The sequence below is a fragment of the Dreissena polymorpha genome, chromosome 13 (genome assembly GCF_020536995.1).
Source record: "Dreissena polymorpha isolate Duluth1 chromosome 13, UMN_Dpol_1.0, whole genome shotgun sequence".
Classification (NCBI taxonomy): Eukaryota; Metazoa; Mollusca; class Bivalvia; order Myida; family Dreissenidae; genus Dreissena; species Dreissena polymorpha.
In genome coordinates this window covers 23,152,104-23,172,687 of record NC_068367.1, presented here as the reverse complement: position 1 = coordinate 23,172,687, position 20,584 = coordinate 23,152,104, and the positions used below count along the sequence as shown (strand labels likewise).

Sequence of the window (20,584 nt, the reverse complement as noted above, 5' to 3'; positions counted from 1 at the left end):
CGCTAAGTGTGACGGAAAGATGAACAGACAGACAGACAGACAGACAGACAGACGGACAGACAGTCTGATCACTATATGCCCCCTTTTCTTTGAAAGGGGGCATAAAAATCAATATTATACAAAATTCAAAACATTTTCTAAGTTTTTTATTTTCTGTTTTTCCACACGCTCTCTTTCTTCTAGTGTTGTTACACACCTTTCTTTCTTCAAGTGTTGTGAAATGCTCCTTTTTCTTGCAATATTGTAATATGCTACTCTTTATTCCAGTGCCATCATACAAACAAGGTAATAACTCTTATTTAAGAAAGGGTAGTATTATGGTTCTTGTACATGGCACATCTTATTGATAGCTATTCACCTATGAAGTGTCATGTTCTACATAGTTGTTGAGATATAGCCCTGAAAATTTGTAATAGACAGACTCACAGATGAACAACATCAGTTTTATATCCCTCTTGCCTTTTGTGGGGAATAATAAAATTGTTATTGTTATTGCATAATTAATAGTGGCATCACATTTATTTCTTTGATTTTTTATCAAAGAATCTAACATCTGTTTAAATATTATTTACTGACACTGATGTCATATTACAATGTATTAAAATTTATTGGAAGAAGACTTATTTCACATCAAGTGTCTGACTCTAAAATTGGCTGCTAGACATAGAGCTGAAAGCTGTCCGAGAACACTTAGCACCAAATTGAAGTGCATGGATGTCAAAACGTGGTGTATGGTAAAGTTACCTTCTCTGCCCTTTTGTTCACGCTCTATCGACTGTCTGATATGTAACAGGTAGTGCTGTAACGCCATCTTTCGCCGCTCCTTCTTCATTGTAAACTGAGAGTCCTCTGCCTATTATAAAGAAAATGAGATAACTGGGCATAATGCATGTGCGTAAAGTGTCGTCCCAGATTAGCCTGTGCAGTAAGCACAGGCTAATCAGGGACGAAACTTTCCGCCTATACTTGATTTTCGGTAAGGAGGGACTTCCTTGAAACTAAAAATACCATAAAAGCAGAAAGTGTCGTCCCTGATTAACCTGTGCAGACTGCACAGGCTAATCTGGAAAGACACTTTACGCACATGCATTATGCCCAGTTTTCTCAGAACACGACTCATATACTTTCAACAATGTTTCCTTATATGATAACAGCAAAAGATTCATCACAAATAATCCCTAATAAGAAATGCTTTTATATTGAATACTCAATAAGAGGTTTAGAAATACTGTAAAATCATTTTTATTTCTGGGACATTAGGTTTTAATGATTTCATGGGTAGATAAAAAAAAAGAAGCAAATATAAGCTTTTTGTAGGGTTTCTGCATCAAACATTAGAATTACACATACAGCATACAAATACACTTAAAAATTGTGTTATCACAGGAGGTGGAGTGATTTACACTCTAGGCAATCATCTAGTGATACCCATAGGAGTCCCACCAGATGCAAGCATTAATAAACTGATTATGTTTTCCTTTATTGAAAACTGTGCTTATCATTCTAACAATTTATGATTATTTCTTCAAAATTACTTACAAGTCATTGATCTTAATAACAGGGCACATATTCTTCAACCCAGTTTTAAACTTAAGAATAAAGAATAGTCTATGACTAAATAAAAATACCTCAGAGATTGCATATTTCCTGGTTAAATTTGTGCTTACAGTCCAACCCCTACTTCCGGTCACCCCTCATCGCCGGTCACCCCGTGTAGGCGGCCGGTCTGTGCCGCGACCGTCGATAAACACTATTTAATGCACCCCTCTTAAGCGGTAACCCCGTTTCTCCGGCCAGCGGCCAGCAATTTTGCATCCTAAATGTTAAATTCCCCCCATATGAGTGGTCACGCGCAAGTAAGTCAGTCATGTACATTGGCAAAATTACACAGACGCAACGGCGAAAAAATCGATACGTACTTCCAGTCTGCGGTTTAGGCTCTGTAGTACTGAAGCGTGATGTGTGATAAACATTTTGACAGCCAGTTTGCAAATTGCAATTAATCAGCGGCGGATTATCGGGTTATCGGGTTAAAAGCAATATGCGACCGTTTGATCTTTTTGTTTCCGCACGTGCGAATATCACCTATTATTACTGGAAAGGAGATTCTTAATTTATAATTTATTATTTGTAGCTCATACTATTTCAAGCACACATTTATGACAATCATCGGCTAATTAAAAGTTAAAAAGAACAACAAAACTTATCACCGAAATCAACTGATCTACATGTTATCTGTGCTACAATGTTTTTATCAAAAAACCAATACACACATGCTTTCGAACCATGGGTATGGCGTGACATTGTACATTGGTGCATTCTTTTCGCGCGCTTTTGTCGGGACAAAGGAAATACACGATGCTAGAATTTGTAAACGTCTCGTTAACATTAAACAATCGGGAGTGTGTTTCGGATTACAAATTATTATTCTCATTTGGGAATAAAACAAAACATTTATATTTGTTTTATATTTACAATGATTTCAATATTAATTTTGATAAAACTCTTTACGCAGCGAAAAAATGTTTTAATAATATTATGCATGAAAAGCACGATTACCAGGAGGATTACACCCGGTTGCTATTATCAGTCTCTTAAGTAACTGGCCACGATTTTATCGTGAAGGAGATCACTGTCGGGACCAATTCGTGCGGTAGGTATTCAAAGCCATAAAAATGCAATAAACCAATTAAATTGACACCACGGGAGTTATTCACGCATAACTGATTCACAACTGTTCCCATCTTAAGTGCATTGGGGCCATACACCGCGCATTGTGTAAACAATGAATCATGAGAATGATTCTTTTTCATTGACTTGATTCTGATGATGATGATGATATTGATGATGATTAGAAAGATGAATAGAATATTTTGTTGAATGAAAATGTTGTCTTATAGCTGATTTTAGAAAGGAAGAAATAAAATTATTTTAAGTCTTTACATTGTTTAGTACATGTACACATATTTACCATTTTGTTTATACAAAAATTGAACAGTTGGCCATGCACTCATCAACTCCAGATTCCCTATGACCCAACCCCCTCTTAAGAGGCCACCCCGCTTAAGCAGCCAATTTGGCTGTTTCCCTTGACTGGCTGCTTAAGAGGGGTTGGACTGTATATCATTAACATATTATTAATTGAGAATGATACAATTGAAGGTATTACCTGGTGCACTTGACTTTCAAGTAAACTTATCAAGTAAACCATTACAGGTTTAAAAACATTCTTTATTTTTAAAGGTAAGTCCAAGTATCATTTGATGAATATGTGCCCTGTACTGTACTTCTTTATGATTGTAGACCATCTTGATCACATTTTATAACAATAATTGTAACTGGGAACGTTTGTGAATAAGTGATCTTATATAGTTAAGCCAATATACCAAATGTCAGCTTACATAGCAGTCGATGAGCCAATATATGAAATGTCAGCTTACATAGCAGTCGATGAGCATTTGTAAGGCCAATATATGAAATGTCAGCTTAAATAGCAGTTGATGAGCATTTGTAAGGCCAATATATGAAATGTCAGCTTACATAGCAGTCGATGAGCATTTGTAAGGCCAATATATGAAATGTCAGCTTACATAGCAGTCGATGAGCATTTGTAAGGCAAATATATGAAATGTCAGCTTACATAGCAGTCGATGAGCATTTGTAAGGCCAAAATATGAAATGTCAGCTTACATAGCAGTCGATGAGCATTTGTTCAGGAGTGGCAGTCTGTGAGCCCTTTGTCTTAGCAACCAGACTGATGTCACCGGACACATCCACCTGCTGTACTGACTTGAGTAGTGTGTCACAACACTGGAAGAAAAAGTAGTGTGTCACAACACTGGAAGATAAAGTAGTGTGTCACAACACTGGAAAATAAAGTAGTTTGTCACAACACTGGAAGATAAAGTAGCTTGTCACAACACTGGAAGAAAGAGTAGTGTGTCACAACACTGGAAGATAAAGTAGTGTGTCACAACACTGGAAGAAAAAGTAGTGTGGCACAACACTGGAAGAAAGAGTAGTTTGTCAAAACACAGAAATGCATAATACAACACTGTAAGAAAGAGAAGTGTGTCACAACACTGTAAGAAAGAGTTGTGTCACAACATCGGAATAACTAGTAGGGTATAAAACACTGCAAGAAAGAGTAGTTTGTCACAACACTGGAAGAAGTAACCCGTCACAACACTGGAAGACAGAGAAGTTTGTCACAACACTGAAAGAAACAGTAGTTTGTCACAACAATGGAAGATAGGCCCGTCACAACACTGGAAGACAGAGAAGTGTATCACAACACTGGAAGAAAGAGTAGTTTGTCACAACAATGGAAGAAAGAAAGGCCCGTCACAAAACTGGAAGACAGAGAAGTGTGTCACAACACTGGAAGAAAGAGTACTGTGTCACAACACTGGAATAGTATTGTGTCACAACACTTGAACAGGGTGTAGCATGTCACAACACTGGAAGAAAGAAAGGCAAGTCACAACACTTGAAGAAATAGAAGTGTGTCACAACACTGAAAGAAAGAGAAGTGTGTCACAACACTGGAAGAAAGAAAAGTGTGTCACAGCACTGTATGAAAAAGGAGTCACAACACTGTTAGATATTGTAGCTTGTAACAATGGAAGAAAGAGTAGTGTGCCACAACATTGGAAGAAAGAGTAGTGTGCCACAACACTGAAAGAAAGAGAAGAGTGTCACAACACTGAAAGAAAGAGAAAGGTGTCACAACACTGCAAGAAAGAGTAGCATGTCAAAACACTGGAAGAAAGAGTAGAATGTCACAACACTGGAAGAAAAAGTAGAATGTCACAACACTGCAAGAAAGAGTAGCATGTCACAACACTGGAAAACAAATTAATGTGTCACAACACTAGAAGAAAGCAGGACAAGTAATGGGAAAGACTAAAAATTGTTTGATAAGCAAGATCATATAACTTATAAAGAAAGCAGGACAAGTCATGAGAAATACTAGAAATTCATACTCAATTGGTTATTGTCGGCTTGGGTACTGCTTAAATGTGCCCCAGGTACGAAAAATATACTTACACATACGCCGAAATGTTAGACTGTACCAGAGTTTTGTTCACGCCCAAAATCGGTTATCGTAAAATGCGCTACAGAATACGAAACAAAATTCTCTTAGAACAAAACCTGTCTCAACATGCATTATTGAGTAGGAGTTTTGATAAAAAAAAGACCATTTTACAACATATTGAAATAAATATGACATAATTAATTTGAAAGAATTAGCCGACAATTGCCAATTTAGCGTTAGAATTCCCAGGTACATTTCAGTATATTTTCCGTACTCGTAGTACATTTAAGCATAAGCTGCCAGGTTAATAAAATGTATGAGACACCGTGGCAAAAATGTGTAAGGCCTTAAACATTTCAACCCGGTCACTAAAATATGGGGGACCAAGTTACAAAACTGTGTCTGAGAAGGACTCTAAAACTTATGGGGCCAGGTCAATTAGATGGATGGTGCCAGGTCTGTTAAATATATAAACCAGGTAATGAGACCAGGTCATGAATTTGGCCAGGTCACTAAAATAAATGGTGCCTGGTCACTAATTTATAAAGTAAGGTCACTAATTCCAGGGGCCAGGTCACTAAAATATCTGGGGCAAGGTCACAAAAATGTATTGTGTATGACAGACAAATTCACTAAACTTTGGTGCTAGATTACTAAAGTGCCAGTCAAACACAATCAGACACCTTATGTAGGTACCTGTGAGAGTCTGGGGCCCAGTACAGACAGGTGGCTGTTATACAGGTTGAGGAAGTCATTCATTTTGGATATTCGCTCCTCATCAAGTGTTTGTAATTGCACATTGGCCTGAAATAGAAACTGAGGATATAAGATGAGTTCATTCTGATTAATGGTTAACTTTGCAGAATACAGATGATAAATGGTAAAGCTTCATTTAACAATAGTAATATTGAACATCCTTAAAAAGTGTTATCATCTTGATATATGTAACCTTCTTATTTTTTCACTATTTCATGCCTTTTCTAGTCTCACATTATTGGCAGTTAAACCTCCGCTCATTTAAATATAATTTTCTAACTGTTCACCAAGAACACACTACATATTCACATCCTAGTCACAGAGAACATCGCCCTTATTTACAGTGGACAATCACTGTATTCAATGTGAACTCAAACTTCTGTCTCAACTAATTAAAATTAAAATCCCACTTCCGCATCATAATTTTCACTGTAAACTCTTCACCTTTTTCACTGTCAGCTCTCACCTCATTTTTTTTAATTCCCATTCAAGTTCCTCCTTATCCCCAGGCATCTGCCACTCCTGTCTCACATTATCCACAGTGAACTCTTACTCTTGCCTCACTTGATAAAATCTTAATCTAGCCTCACTCTATATACTCTCACTCTAGCCTCACTTTATAAAATCTCACTCTAGCCTCACTTTATAAAATCTCACTCTAGCCTCACTTTATAAATTCTCACTCTAGCCTCACTTGATAAATCTCACTCTAGCCTCACTTGATAAAATCTCACTCTAGCCTCACTTTATATACTTACTCCAGCCTCACTTTATAAAACCTCACTCTAGCCTTACTTTATAAACTCTCAATCTACCCTCACTTTATAAAATCTCACTCTAGCCTCACTTGATAAACTCTCACTCTAGCCTCACTTGATAAACTCTCACTCTAGCCTCACTTGATAAACTCTCAATCTAGCCTCACTTTATAAAAGGTGCATACTCACCTTACTGAATGAGAACATTCACCTTACTGAATGTGAACTCACACTGTATTAAATGTAAAATTCAACCTTATCCAGTATGCATTCTCACTGTATTCTCTGTGATCTCTCACATTATTCTCTTTTATTCCCATTATCATACCACACTTTTTACTGTCACTTAATTGACAGTGAACACTTACCTTGTTTACAGTGAACTCTCACCTTATTCACTGTGAACTCCCACTCCTGCCTTGCCACCTCTGCCTTCTCACAGCATTCACAGTATGAACTCTCACCTTGTTCACAGTGAACTCCCACTCCTGCCTTGCAACCTCTGCCTTCTCACAGCATTCACAGTATGAACTCTCACCTTATTCACTGTGAACTCCCACTCCTGCCTTGCAACCTCTGCCTTCTCACAGCATTCACAGTATGAACTCTCACCTTATTCACTGTGAACTCCCACTCCTGCCTTGCAACCTCTGCCTTCTCACAGCATTCACAGTATGAAGTCTCACCTTATTCACTGTGAACTCCCACTCCTGCCTTGCAACCTCTGCCTTCTCACAGCATTCACAGTATGAACTCTCACCTTATTCACTGTGAACTCCCACTCCTGCCTTGCAACCTCTGCCTTCTCACAGCATTCACAGTATGAACTCTCACCTTATTCACTGTGAACTCCCACTCCTGCCTTGCAACCTCTGCCTTCTCACAGCATTCACAGTATGAACTCTCACCTTGTTCACAGTGAACTCCCACTCCTGCCTTGCAACCTCTGCCTTCTCACAGCATTCACAGTATGAACTCTCACCTTGTTCACAGTGAACTCCCACTCCTGCCTTGCAACCTCTGCCTTCTCACAGCATTCACAGTATGAACTCTCACCTTATTCACTGTGAACTCCCACTCCTGCCTTGCAACCTCTGCCTTCTCACAGCATTCACAGTATGAACTCTCACCTTATTCACTGTGAACTCCCACTCCTGCCTTGCAACCTCTGCCTTCTCACAGCATTCACAGTATGAAGTCTCACCTTATTCACTGTGAACTCCCACTCCTGCCTTGCAACCTCTGCCTTCTCACAGCATTCACGGTATGAACTCTCACCTTATTCACCGTGAACTCCCACTCCTGCCTTGCAACCTCTGCCTTCTTACAGCATTCACAGTATGAACTCTCACCTTATTCACCGTGAACTCCCACTCCTGCCTTGCAACCTCTGCCTTCTCACAGCATTCACAGTATGAACTCTCACCTTGTTCACCGTGAACTCCCACTCCTGCCTTGCCTCCTCTGCCTTCTCACAGCATTCACAGTATGAACTCTCACCTTATTCACCGTGAACTCCCACTCCTGCCTTGCAACCTCTGCCTTCTCACAGCATTCACAGTATGCCTTATCTGCCTTCCTCAGTCGATCCAACACCTGCTTCTGCTTCTTCTCTGTCTGAATACAATGTTACTCATGTTCAATAAGTGGTTAGAATAGATGAAACATTATGGTTCATTATCAAGTAGAATTTTTAAAAATATATAAAGGGCACATTTAAAAAACAGTGAGGTGACAATTTTGTTTCAAATAGGAAAACAAAAGTACATAACTCCTGATCAGATCCTAAACATATGTAAGTGATGTCAATCTTACTTATTCAAAACAGATTTACTTATATGACTTTATATGTGAACACCATTTAAACAACACAATTTATAACATACATGTATTAACATTAGTTTTTTATGGCTCAATCATTACATATCTTTTTTATTTTTCTCCTATTGCAATATTAGGAAACAAGGGCTGTTTGTAAAACATGCATGCCCCCCAGATGGGCTCTAAGTTGTAGTGACAGCCATTTTGTAAATATGTTTTTTGTCACTGTGACCTTGACCTTTGACCTAGTGACCTGAAAATCAATAGGGGTCATCTGCGAGTCATGATCAATGTACCTATCCAGTTTCATGATCCTAGCCATAAGCTTTTCTGAGTTATCATCAGGAAACCATTTTACTATTTCGGGTCACTGTGACCTTGACCTTTGACCTAGTGACCTGAAAATCAATAGGGGTCATCTGCCAGTCATGATCAATGTACCTATCAAGTTTCATGATCCTAGGCATAAGAGTTCTTGAGTTATCCTCCAGAAACCAATTTACTATTTCGGGTCACCGTGACCTTGACCTTTGACCTAGTGACCTGAAAATCAATAGGGGTCATCTGCTAGTCATGATCAATCTACCTATCAAGTTTCATGATCCTAGGCATAAGGGTTCTTGAATTATCATCCGGAAACCATTTTACTATTTCGGGTCACCGTGACCTTGACCTTTGACCTAGTGACCTGAAAATCAATAGGGGTCATCTGCTAGTCATGATCAATCTACCTATGAAGTTTCATGATCCTAGGCATAAGCGTTTTTGAATTATCATCCGGAAACCATTTTACTATTTCGGGACACAGTGACCTTGACCTTTGACCTAGTGACCTCAAAATCAATAGGGGTCATCTGTGAGTCATGATCAATGTACCTATAAAGTTTCATGATCCTAGGCCTAAGCGTTCTTGAGTTATCGTCTGACAACCACCTGGTGGACGGACCGACCGACAGACAGACCGACCGACAGACCGACATGAGCAAAGCAATATACCCCCTCTTCTTCGAAGGGGGGCATAAAAAATTTAATGCAAGGGTACCTGAAACCATAACTATGTGTGGAAACTGATCTTTGAAATGTCCTTATCTATGTTTTCTCAAAAGTTTATGTTAACATCTTATGCATAACTCACTCAACGTGAAATATCATACTTCAAAGTAACTAAGGCATAAATGTCGTCATACAGAAGTGGCAACTTACTTTATTTGCATCTTTGTCTGTTTTAATATTCTTCGGTTCTTCTACTTTTTCATGGGATTTGGCTGTGTCATATGCGGATTTCTTTGCCTTGAAAACATGAAAACAGCACACCATGAATAACATTCAAGTCAGAAAAAATTATGACAACAAAACCAATACTACTTCCATTAAAATTATGTAAGTATAAAATAAATCTGTGCACACACACAAATATTTGCACAAAATTGTCGGGTTCATATGAAAATCTATATTCCATAAAAGCCACTTTCAACAACAACTTAAGAACTAAAATCAAGAGCTGTGTTTGTGAAAAACAATGCCCCCTACTGCACTTTGAAGCCATATATTTGACCTTTGACCTTGAAGGCTGACCTTGACCTTTCACCACTCAAAATGTGCAGCTCTATGAGATACACATGCATGCCAAATATCAAGTTGCTATCTTCAATTTTGCAAAAGTTATGACCAAGGTTAAAGTTTTTGGACACATACAATGACAGACAGGCCAAAAACAATATATTCCCGATCATTCGATCGGTGGGCAAAAAAATGTCAAATACAAAGTTAAATATTAAATTTTTTACCTTGATTTCATCATTTCGTTTCTCCGTCAAGCTCTTCAATGACTTCTCAACATGTTCTTCAATCTAAAAAAAGGTGTGCATCCATAAATGGGCTTAGAACTAATACCTGAACATTTGGTTAGTGGCACTTGTTTGGATAAAATTTCTAAATATGGGAAAGAAAAGATTGCTCCAAACTGTCTTCCTTCTTAATGCTAATAAAATATTTTTCATTGTTTAGTAACCCATCTTTGTTTAATATGGTTATCACATAACACCACACTCATACACATGGGTCCGGTTAAATCAATATTTGTTTTTTATTTAAAAGACGATAAGGCATCTAGAAATTCCCTGTGCTTATGCAAGAAATGATAAAAGCTTACACTCATTTTTCTTTATCTTTAAATTTAAACAAGAAGGCTGTTGAATCCTTGTATCATCTTTAATACATATAATTTCTAATTGTGACAGCATATTTTGGTAAAACATTTCTAGCATATCATCATTTAAATGCAACTATCTTAACAGGGTTCATACTCAAGTCATACAGTAAAATTCAAGGACATAGCAGAACTAAATTCAAGATTTTCAATGTGATAATTGGTATTAATGACAGTTAATTAGACATGAAAAACAGTGACTGCAATCATATAAGAATCAAAATAAGTTTCCCACATTTATTATCCCAGAAATCAGAACCTAAAATCAAATGGTTGTCTATTGAATTATACACTACTATAAATCAAACAAAATATGAGTTGGGAAAATCAGGCAAAATGCATGAGCTTAAAGTTTCACCCCTGGTTAGCCTGCGCAGTCTGCACTTAAAGCTGTTATTAAAATTTTCATATTAAGGAAATAATTATCTTCTAATGAAATCCAGTTTCATAGGAAAGTGTCACCCCAGACTAACATGTGCAGATTGCACAGGCTAATCTGCATACATGCCATACGTCCCGGATTGTCCGGGATTGTCCCAGAAACGAAGGACGTGTCCCGCAGTCCCGGAAATCTGTCAAATGTCCCGGATTTTACAAAATCCATATATACATGTACCTTATCTTATGCTTAACTGCACCTCGAGTTGGTGTTCCCACTAATCCGCAGCATCTACATGACAATGCCTACCCGAATAGAAGACTACGCTACGTGTCAAAATCGATCAATTAACAGGGGTCCTGTTATCATATCGATTGTCTCACGTTGCAGTCAAACCGAAAAGGACGCATTGTTTATTGTGGTTGTTAATTGGCTTTAATATACTACGTTATAATTTCCCTCTGCGTAAGGGCAAAGGAGTTGTTCACACATCTGAAGATTCTTGCGGTTGTGAATTAGTCATGCGTGAATAACCCCGTGTCACTATCAATCTATAGTTTAAGTGGCTTTGTTAAGCCACACTAATCGGTCCCTATTGTGTATTCCTCCACGATTAAATCGTGGATCGTTACTTCGGAGACTTTTGATGAAAACATCGATGTTGTCCTCGTGGAAATTGTGCATTTCATGCATAGTTCAGTTACAGTTTGTATATGAATACATTTATTTTTACGCGATATTAAATTAAAAAAAACAAAAAAAACAACATCGTGTAACTTTATCGTCTTTAAGATAATTAATTATTGAAACAATTATTCTAACGTATACGTAATTAAACAAAATGCGAATGGCCTATTAGGCGGATATATTATACGATTTAACGTTGCTAGGCGCACCTGCCGCTTACATCATTTCAACGAAAATAAATTTTGACTAGGCAAACATGGCAAAAAAAGATCGAATTAACGATGGAGATCATACACTTAGAAAAGATTAATGAAATGCCTGTGATAATCAACGATGCATAAAATCGATTTAGATGCTAACAACATATTTATTAGTAATGTACTCAATTTACAATGTGAAAAAAATGCGTGCCATAAATGCATATATGTCTCTATATATATATATTTCGCTATATGTATACACGCCCGGAAATCGGCAAAAGTCCCGGAAAATTTAGCTCAATGTCCCGGCATTGGTCTGAAAATTTATGGCATGTATGTCATCTGGGATGACACTTTACGCACATGCATTTCACCCTGTTTTCCCACAGTGAGACTCGTATGTTAAGACTGGTCACACTCTACTCACTGGTCGTCTGGCCTCTTTCTGTCCTGCTACCAGGTGTTTCAGAGGTTTAGCAATCTCTTCCAGCATCGCTGTAGCAAGGTTCCTGAAACCACCAAAAAATAGATACAGACCCACTTACTTGGAAGTTATAATCTGAGCACGTCAAGTTTAAAATTTACCAGTGTACGGCCTGCATGCTGGTGGTTATTTCCTCACTGCATATTCTCCAGATTTTAAATAAATTTATTGCACCAGTGTTTACAAATCCGATCACAAAGTGTTACCCTCCTTCTGAGAAGAATAGACTTCATGCACATGGGTAAGTGTCATCCAAGATAAGCCCACACAGGCTAATCCAGGATGACACTTTCACCCTAAACTGGATAAAGAAAAATAAAAACTTCCTTTGAACGAAAATATCCATTAAAGCTGAAATTGTTGTCGCTGATGAAACATGATGTAAGCCTGATGGGACATGATGTAAGCCTGATGGAACATGATGTAAGCCTGATGGAACATGATGTAAGCCTGATGGGACATGATGTAAGCCTGATGGGACATGATGTAAGCCTGATGGAACATGATGTAAGCATGATGGGACATGATGTAAGCCCGATGTTCCCAGAGCTTGGATCATTTGTGTCGTGTTCTGTGAAAATTGGGAAAAATGCATGTGCGTAAAGTGTCTTCCCAGATTAGCCTGTGCAGTCCGCACAGGCTAATCAGGGCACAGGCTAATCAGGGACGACACTTTCCGCTTTAATGGTATTTTTCATTTAAAGGAAGTCCTTTTTACCGAAAATCTTGTTAAGGCGGAAAGTGTCGTCCCTGATTAGCCTGTGCGGACTGCACAGGCTAATCTGGGACGACACTTTACGCACATGCATTAAGCCCAATTTTCTCAGAACAAGACACATTTAACCCCAGTAGGTCACCAACCTGTGGAGATCAGCCTCTGTGTCTATACTTGCAGCAACAGCTTTCCATCCCTCACCCAGGGTTCTGAAACATGGATCCGGAGATCAGATTATCTGTGGTAGGAACTTACATACATCTTTAAATATGAGCTTTGTTCTGGGAAAATGTGTGGACTGCACATGCTAATCTGGGACCACCCATTACTCATATGTCTAAAGCCCGGATTTCCATTAACAAGGTCATAAAATCTTAAAATAGTTTCACTTAAACTAAGTTCAAACTTATGTTATGTAACACCAATATTTCATATCTGATTTTGTCAATAAGCCACTGTAAACGTATAGAATTTCGTCGGTATGAAATTTCGTGGTTTAATAAAAAACAACTAATTCGTTGACACGTAATTTCGTGGATTTCAAATTTTCGGGGAAGATTGACAGTCATAATAATTAAACTTTTCTAAAAACAACCAGAGTAATAACGAAGAATAATCTGCTAATGTGTGTTGACAGCAAGGCGTGTGATTAATGTGCACTGGAGCATGAAAGTGTTGCCGATAATTGTCGATAAGAGCGAATAAGCGGCGATCTTGTGTGTCCCCGCTCGCTAATTGCCATCAATGTTGTTTTGACAATATTTGCAATTCTCTGCTCAATCGGTCCCCTAGTGGAAACAATTGAGTAATAAGGTCCCCAAAATACAGGTGTGAAAACCGTTTTGTCTCTTTTAACTTTAATTGGCACTAATTCACATATGTGATAAATCTGCAAACTGTTGATTTGACGACGTCACGTAAAAGAGAACAATCGTTGATGTACAGTATAAATTCCGTGCTTGATTTAAAAAGTATTATTACCCAAACACTTATCAAGAAAACAACATATTGTATTACCTAGCATATCTCAATCAAATATCTCTGATAACCGAAAACAATAAAGAATGTCCGCAATGACATTCGGAAAGGACCAATTTCGGATTAAAAATGTAAAAATAATCGTTGGTACTTGAATTCGTGGTTCAGCGGAACAACAAAATCCACGAAAATTCGTATCACACGAAATTTAATGGTTTTACAGTATATGTTTTCAAATACTTAAGATATGAACAAAACAGTTTTATATATCAGTAACTAGATAAAGACAAAAATCTTCTCCCATTGAATCAGTTTGATAAAGGATTTATTGATCCTTGTTCTGAGAAAACAGGGCTAAATGCATGAGTGTGAAGTGTGTAAAGTGTCATCCCAGATTAGCCTAAGCAGACTGCACAGGCAAATCAGAGATGACATTTTCTGCCTTAACTGGATTTTTGTTTAAAAGAGACTTCCTTTAAATGAAAATTCCATAAAAGCGGAAAGTGTCATCCCTGATGCAAAATGCACAGGCTAATCTGGGATGTAACTTTATGCACATGCATTAAATCCCATTTTCTCAGAATGAGTCAAACAACAATCATTTATAAGCTATGAGATTTTTATACGAAATTTAAGTAAATACGTTGTATTGCTGCGTACCCTATGCTGGTTTGTGCCACCTTGGAGAGCTTGGCTGCTATGATACTCAGTCCCTTGTGATACTTGGTCTCCAGATCTGCCCTGTAACACGGGACACACATTGTATAGGGAAAGGGAAAAATTGATTAGCTTTTCATATATATATATATATGCTTTGTAGAGCTTCCTATATAGTAGACATTATATAGCTCTACATATATAACATTTATAGCTTCACATTTATGCTTTGCTGAGCTTCATATATAGAAATTGTAGAGCTTCACATTATATGCTTTTCAAAACTTTGTTTCTGCATTTATGTGTGTATGAATTCAACATAGTACAATGAACCGATATTGGCAAGTACAACAAACTTGTTTAATTATTATTTAAATAATATATTATTGCATTTTAATTGTTTATTATATTAAGGAGGTATCATGTTATTGGTTTTATATTGAGATTTCATTTTTATATTTTATCCTGATATTGTATATCAAATTTCTGTTGTTGTCAATTATTGTGATATATTTGTCAAATGTTCAGTGTCTATTGTGTTCTTTATTGCTGGTAATTTTAAATTGATTTTGTTATTACTAGTCTTCACAAAAGTTTTCCAGTCTTGAGACAAATAAGTTAAATTGCATGAGGTCCAGGATAAAATTTCTGAGCACTGGTCCTCATGACATGACCAGTGAACAATTCAGGTCAAGTACTGCTTGTAGGTGACTGACCAAAGAACTGGAATATGGTGAGTCGTGTTCTGAGAAAACTGGGCATAATGCATGTGGGTAAAGTGTCGTCCCAGATTAGCCTGTGCAGTCCGCTAATCAGGGACGACACTTTCCGCCTAAACTGGATTTTTGCTAAGAAGAGACTTCATTTAAACGAAAAATGTCATAAAAGCGGAAAGTGTTGTACCTGAATAAATGTATATGCGTTAATATTTTACCCAACTGAAACTAACGGTCCCTCAATTTATTTCCGAATCAGGCTTCTTGCCCTACTTTTTCCCTTCATTGAAAAAAACATGTGTTACAATTCCCTTTAAGAATGTACTTTGCAACGCCTCTATGCCCTCTAAGCTAAAACACTTACAGTTGACTTCGTGAAATTTACAAGTGAAGGGCAACAGATAATGATAGTTTATCGTTTTCACAATTTGAATTTGACATAAAACGAATTGAAATAAAAAAATTAATCGTACAGAAACGATCATGAACCTGGAAAAACTATTTGCAATAAATTTTCAGTTGTTTTAGTTGTACCGTTTTCCTCCGCACTCTTTTGATTTGAATTAGTATATTGTGAACTTTAGGTCAGCCGTAATATTTGTAGTAAGCTTATATAGACACCTGTTTGGGCAAGTGTCTATATAAAGTGTCTTTAGGTTTTAATGGTTACTTCCGTCGTAAAAATTTATGGATATTGTTGGCTGCTAAATTCTGAAACTTTCATAAATTTCATGTACACCCAATTTTTTAAAATTCATTATGCGATCCAAACTGTCAAAAAAAGACGATGTGGACCGTATACTCTCAGACTTAAAAGGGCATGTGGTGACAGCTTCTGAATTTATGGCTCAAAACACCGCGTCGATTCCATGTTTTTAATACAAATAACATTGTGGAAAAATGATTCCACTGGCATGTCGTTGATTGAGAAATGCGCCTTTGAAACAAAATAACTCTTTATCATCCATGATTTGCCAATATAAATATATAAATAGTAACAAACAATCATTGAAAATGTGAATTTATAGCAACTTAATTAAATGAATTATTTATTGCTGAGAATTATCAATGCGCAAAATAAAGAACTCATCTCATCCAGAAATATAGGTAAGTTTTTATCAAATTGTAAAAAACTCTTTGACAAATAGTTTTGAGGGAAAAAACTATTTGTTTCAAAAAGCTTTTACAGAAAATTAATTGCCTGTAATTTTTTTCTCCTCGTAGGCCAGTCTGGCCTGTATATTGCGCCTGTCTTTCGCCGTGTCTGTATTAGTTGACATATACACTGTATAATCGGACATATACAGGGCTTACTGTGACATATACATTATATGCATATAGCTTGATACATAATATACAAAATGTTTAGCTTTCAATTATACATTTTATAGAGTTAACATTTTCATTGTTTAGCTTAACTTATACATTCATGGCTCGATGAATATATTGTTACGAAAAAATATATACACTTCAACACCGTTATTTCGAACACCGATAATCCGAAGTCACCGCTATTTCGAAGTATTTTTCGGGTCCCGATTTTGGGTCTTCTTTGTTTAATGTAAAATTTCATTGTTAATCCGAACTTCGTTAAACCGAAGAAATCGTTATTTCAAAGTGATTCAGTCGGTCCCAACACTATAATTCGCACCTGATTTTATCAATCTTTTTTCCAAAGTCAAAACTGCAAACTACTGAGTGTATTTTCACACCTTTGTCATGGCGCGTCAAAAGCCGATAATTACACCTTTGTCGTCTGTGTGAACGCCGGAGTTAAGAGAGACATGGCGTATTAGTAACAAAAAATGTTAATTCATTTCCGAAAATGAATTCATATATATGTATGTCTGATAATTTGTTCTATTCGTTATATTTTATATGTTCTGTAATTAGACAAAAATAAAAACAAGAAAAAGATTTGTTTTATTCCTCCGTTTGTTACAAGTGAAATCTATTGTTATCTGACTAGTTTACGCTTTTCAGTAAGCGTGTAACCGAACCATGCGAATTCTACAATGTTTTATTTTTACAGAATCAAAGAAGTCTTCTGTAAAATGTTTATTTGGAATTATCGTTAATCCGAAGTTTTTTAACGGTCCCGACGACTTCGAAATAACGGTGTTGAAGTGTTTTTGTTTTCCATGTAATTGAGCTCTTCCGTAAAGCAATGACCTATGCCCAATGACAATATTTTGCAATAATAACATATTTTAGCAAAAATATGAAAAATAGTAAAATAACGATGTTGAAGTTGCCGCACATTACCTTTCATGTATAAGAAGGGCCACCTCCTTACAGAATTCATTCCCCTGTCTCATGTACTTCTTCAGCTCTTCAAAACCAAGGACTCCCTGAAAATAAACAAAAGTTAGATTCACATTTAAATGCAGATCTTAATCATACAAGAAGAATGCTGAACCATGCTTGAGAGCTGAACCATTCTTCTATTGCCTTCTGACCTCCTGCTGAAACCTCAACTTCAACCTTGAACTTTGAAGGGCGTTGAGTTAATTTACTAAATAATATAGGCAATTAAGCAAGCACTACCATTATTATTGTTTTGCACCACAATTGTCAGCCCACTTTTGGTATTATTTTATTATTCAATGCTTAAAAGAATATTGATATATTCTTACTAATTGAGAATTTATTATTAACAAAAACTCACTCCATGACATTTTGACTGCAAAAATATGGATCATCCAATCTTACTTCTGAAAAGTTACATATATTAAAGGACTGCAATAATTATTTAACAATAGTAAACCCCAGAGAGGTCCCTATGACATTATAGTGACCAGCCAGGCAGCCACAAACCGTATATAGACAGACAGAGAGGTCCCTATGACATTATAGTGACCAGCCAGGCAGCCACAAACCATATATAGACAGAGAGGTCCCTATGACATTATAGTGACCAGCCAGGCAGCCACAAACCGTATATAGACAGACAGAGAGGTCCCTATGACATTATAGTGACCAGCCAGGCAGCCACAAACCGTATATAGACAGAGAGGTCCCTATGACATTATAGTGACCAGCCAGGCAGCCACAAACCGTATATAGACAGACAGAGAGGTCCCTATGACATTATAGTGACCAGCCAGGCAGCCACAAACCGTATATAGACAGAGAGAGAGGTCCCTTTGACATTATAGTGACCAGCCAGGCAGCCACAAACCGTATATAGACAGAGAGGTCCCTATGACATTATAGTGACCAGCCAGGCAGCCACAAACCGTATATAGACAGACAGAGAGGTCCCTATGACATTATTGTGACCAGCCAGGCAGCCACAAACCGTATATAGACAGAGAGGTCCCTATGACATTATAGTGACCAGCCAGGCAGCCACAAACCATATATAGACAGAGAGGTCCCTATGACATTATAGTGACCAGCCAGGCAGCCACAAATCGTATATAGACAGAGAGGTCCCTATGACATTATAGTGACCAGCCAGGCAGCCACAAACCGTATATAGACAGAGAGGTCCCTATGACATTATAGTGACCAGCCAGGAAGCCACAAACCGTATATAGACAGAGAGGTCCCTTTGACATTATAGTGACCAGCCAGGCAGCCACAAACCGTATATAGACAGAGAGGTCCCTATGACATTATAGTGACCAGCCAGGCAGTCACAAACTGTATATAGACAGAGAGGTCCCTATGACATTATAGTGACCAGCCAGGCAGCTACAAACCGTATATTACCAGAGAGAGAGGTCCTTATGACATTATAGTGACCAGCCAGGCAGCCACAAACCATATATAGACAGAGAGGTCCCTTTGACATTATAGTGACCAGCCAGGCAGCCACAAACCGTATATAGACAGAGAGGTCCCTATGCCATTACAGTGACCAGCTAGGCAGCCACAAACCGTATATAGACAGAGAGGTCCCTTTGACATTATAGTGACCAGCCAGGCAGCCACAAACCGTATATAGACAGAGAGGTCCCTATGAAATTATAGTGACCAGCCAGGCAGCCACAAACTGTATATAGACAGAGAGGTCCCTATGACATTATAGTGACCAGCCAGGCAGCCACAAACCGTATATAGACAGAGAGAGAGGTCCCTATGACATTATAGTGACCAGCCAGGCAGCCACAAACTGTATATAGACAGACAGAGAGGTCCCTATGACATTATAGTGACCAGCCAGGCAGCCACAAACCGTAAATATAGACAGAGAGAGAGGTCCCTATGACATTATAGTGACCAGCCAGGCAGCCACAAACTGTATATAGACAGAGAGGTCCCTATGACATTATAGTGACCAGCCAGGCAGCCACAAACCATATATAGACAGAGAGGTCTCTTTAACATTATAGTGACCAGCCAGGCAGCCACAAACCGTATATAGACAGAGAGGTCCCTTTGACATTATAGTGACCAGCCAGGCAGCCACAAACCATATATAGACAGAGAGGTCCCTATGACATTATAGTGACCAGCCAGGCAGCCACAAACCGTATATAGACAGAGAGGTCCCTATGACATTATAGTGACCAGCTAGGCAGCCACAAACAGTATATAGACAGACAGAGAGGTCCCTATGACATTATAGTGACCAGCCAGGCAGCCACAAACAGTATATAGACAGACAGAGAGGTCCCTATGACATTATAGTGACCAGCCAGGCAGCCACAAACCATATATAGACAGAGAGGTCCCTATGACATTATAGTGACCAGCCAGGCAGCCACAAACCATATATAGACAGAGAGGTCCCTATGCCATTATAGTGACCAGCCAGGCAGCCACAAACCGTATATAGACAGAGAGGTCCCTATGACATTATAGTGACCAGCCAGGCAGCCACAAACCATATATAGACAGAGAGGCTCCTATGACATTATAGTGACCAGCCAGGCAGCCACAAACCGTATATATAGAGAGAGAGGTCCCTATGACATTATAGTGACCAGCCAGGCAGCCACAAACAGTATATAGACAGACAGAGAGGTCCCTATGACATTATAGTGACCAGCCAGGCAGCCACAAACCGTATATATAGAGAGAGAGAGGTCCCTATGACATTATAGTGACCAGCCAGGCAGCCACAAACAGTATAAAAACAGACAGAGAGGTCCCTATGACATTATAGTGACCAGCCAGGCAGCCACAAACCGTATATAAACAGAGAGGTCCCTATGACACTATAGTGACCAGCCAGG

At 38.1% G+C, this 20,584-nt stretch overlaps 1 protein-coding gene across 4 annotated transcripts in view; it reads right to left on the bottom strand.

Annotated features, from left to right (window-relative positions):
- LOC127855114 (nostrin-like) overlaps positions 1–20,584 on the bottom strand; it is a 66,028-nt gene that overhangs the window by 21,712 nt on the left and 23,732 nt on the right. For all 4 annotated transcript variants that reach the window (XR_008037354.1, XM_052390489.1, XM_052390488.1 and 1 more), the window contains exons 2-11: positions 17,664–17,749; positions 14,686–14,766; positions 13,194–13,256; positions 12,276–12,357; positions 10,161–10,223; positions 9,577–9,663; positions 8,053–8,169; positions 5,735–5,842; positions 3,691–3,810; positions 745–853 (exon numbers count right to left, since the gene is read on the bottom strand). Coding sequence is in view for 3 of the 4 variants with exons in the window: in XM_052390489.1 (XP_052246449.1) it covers positions 745–853; positions 3,691–3,810; positions 5,735–5,842; positions 8,053–8,169; positions 9,577–9,663; positions 10,161–10,223; positions 12,276–12,357; positions 13,194–13,256; positions 14,686–14,766; positions 17,664–17,749 (916 nt within the window). In the remaining variant the exon portion in view is untranslated. The remainder of the gene's footprint in view (positions 1–744; positions 854–3,690; positions 3,811–5,734; positions 5,843–8,052; positions 8,170–9,576; positions 9,664–10,160; positions 10,224–12,275; positions 12,358–13,193; positions 13,257–14,685; positions 14,767–17,663; positions 17,750–20,584) is intronic.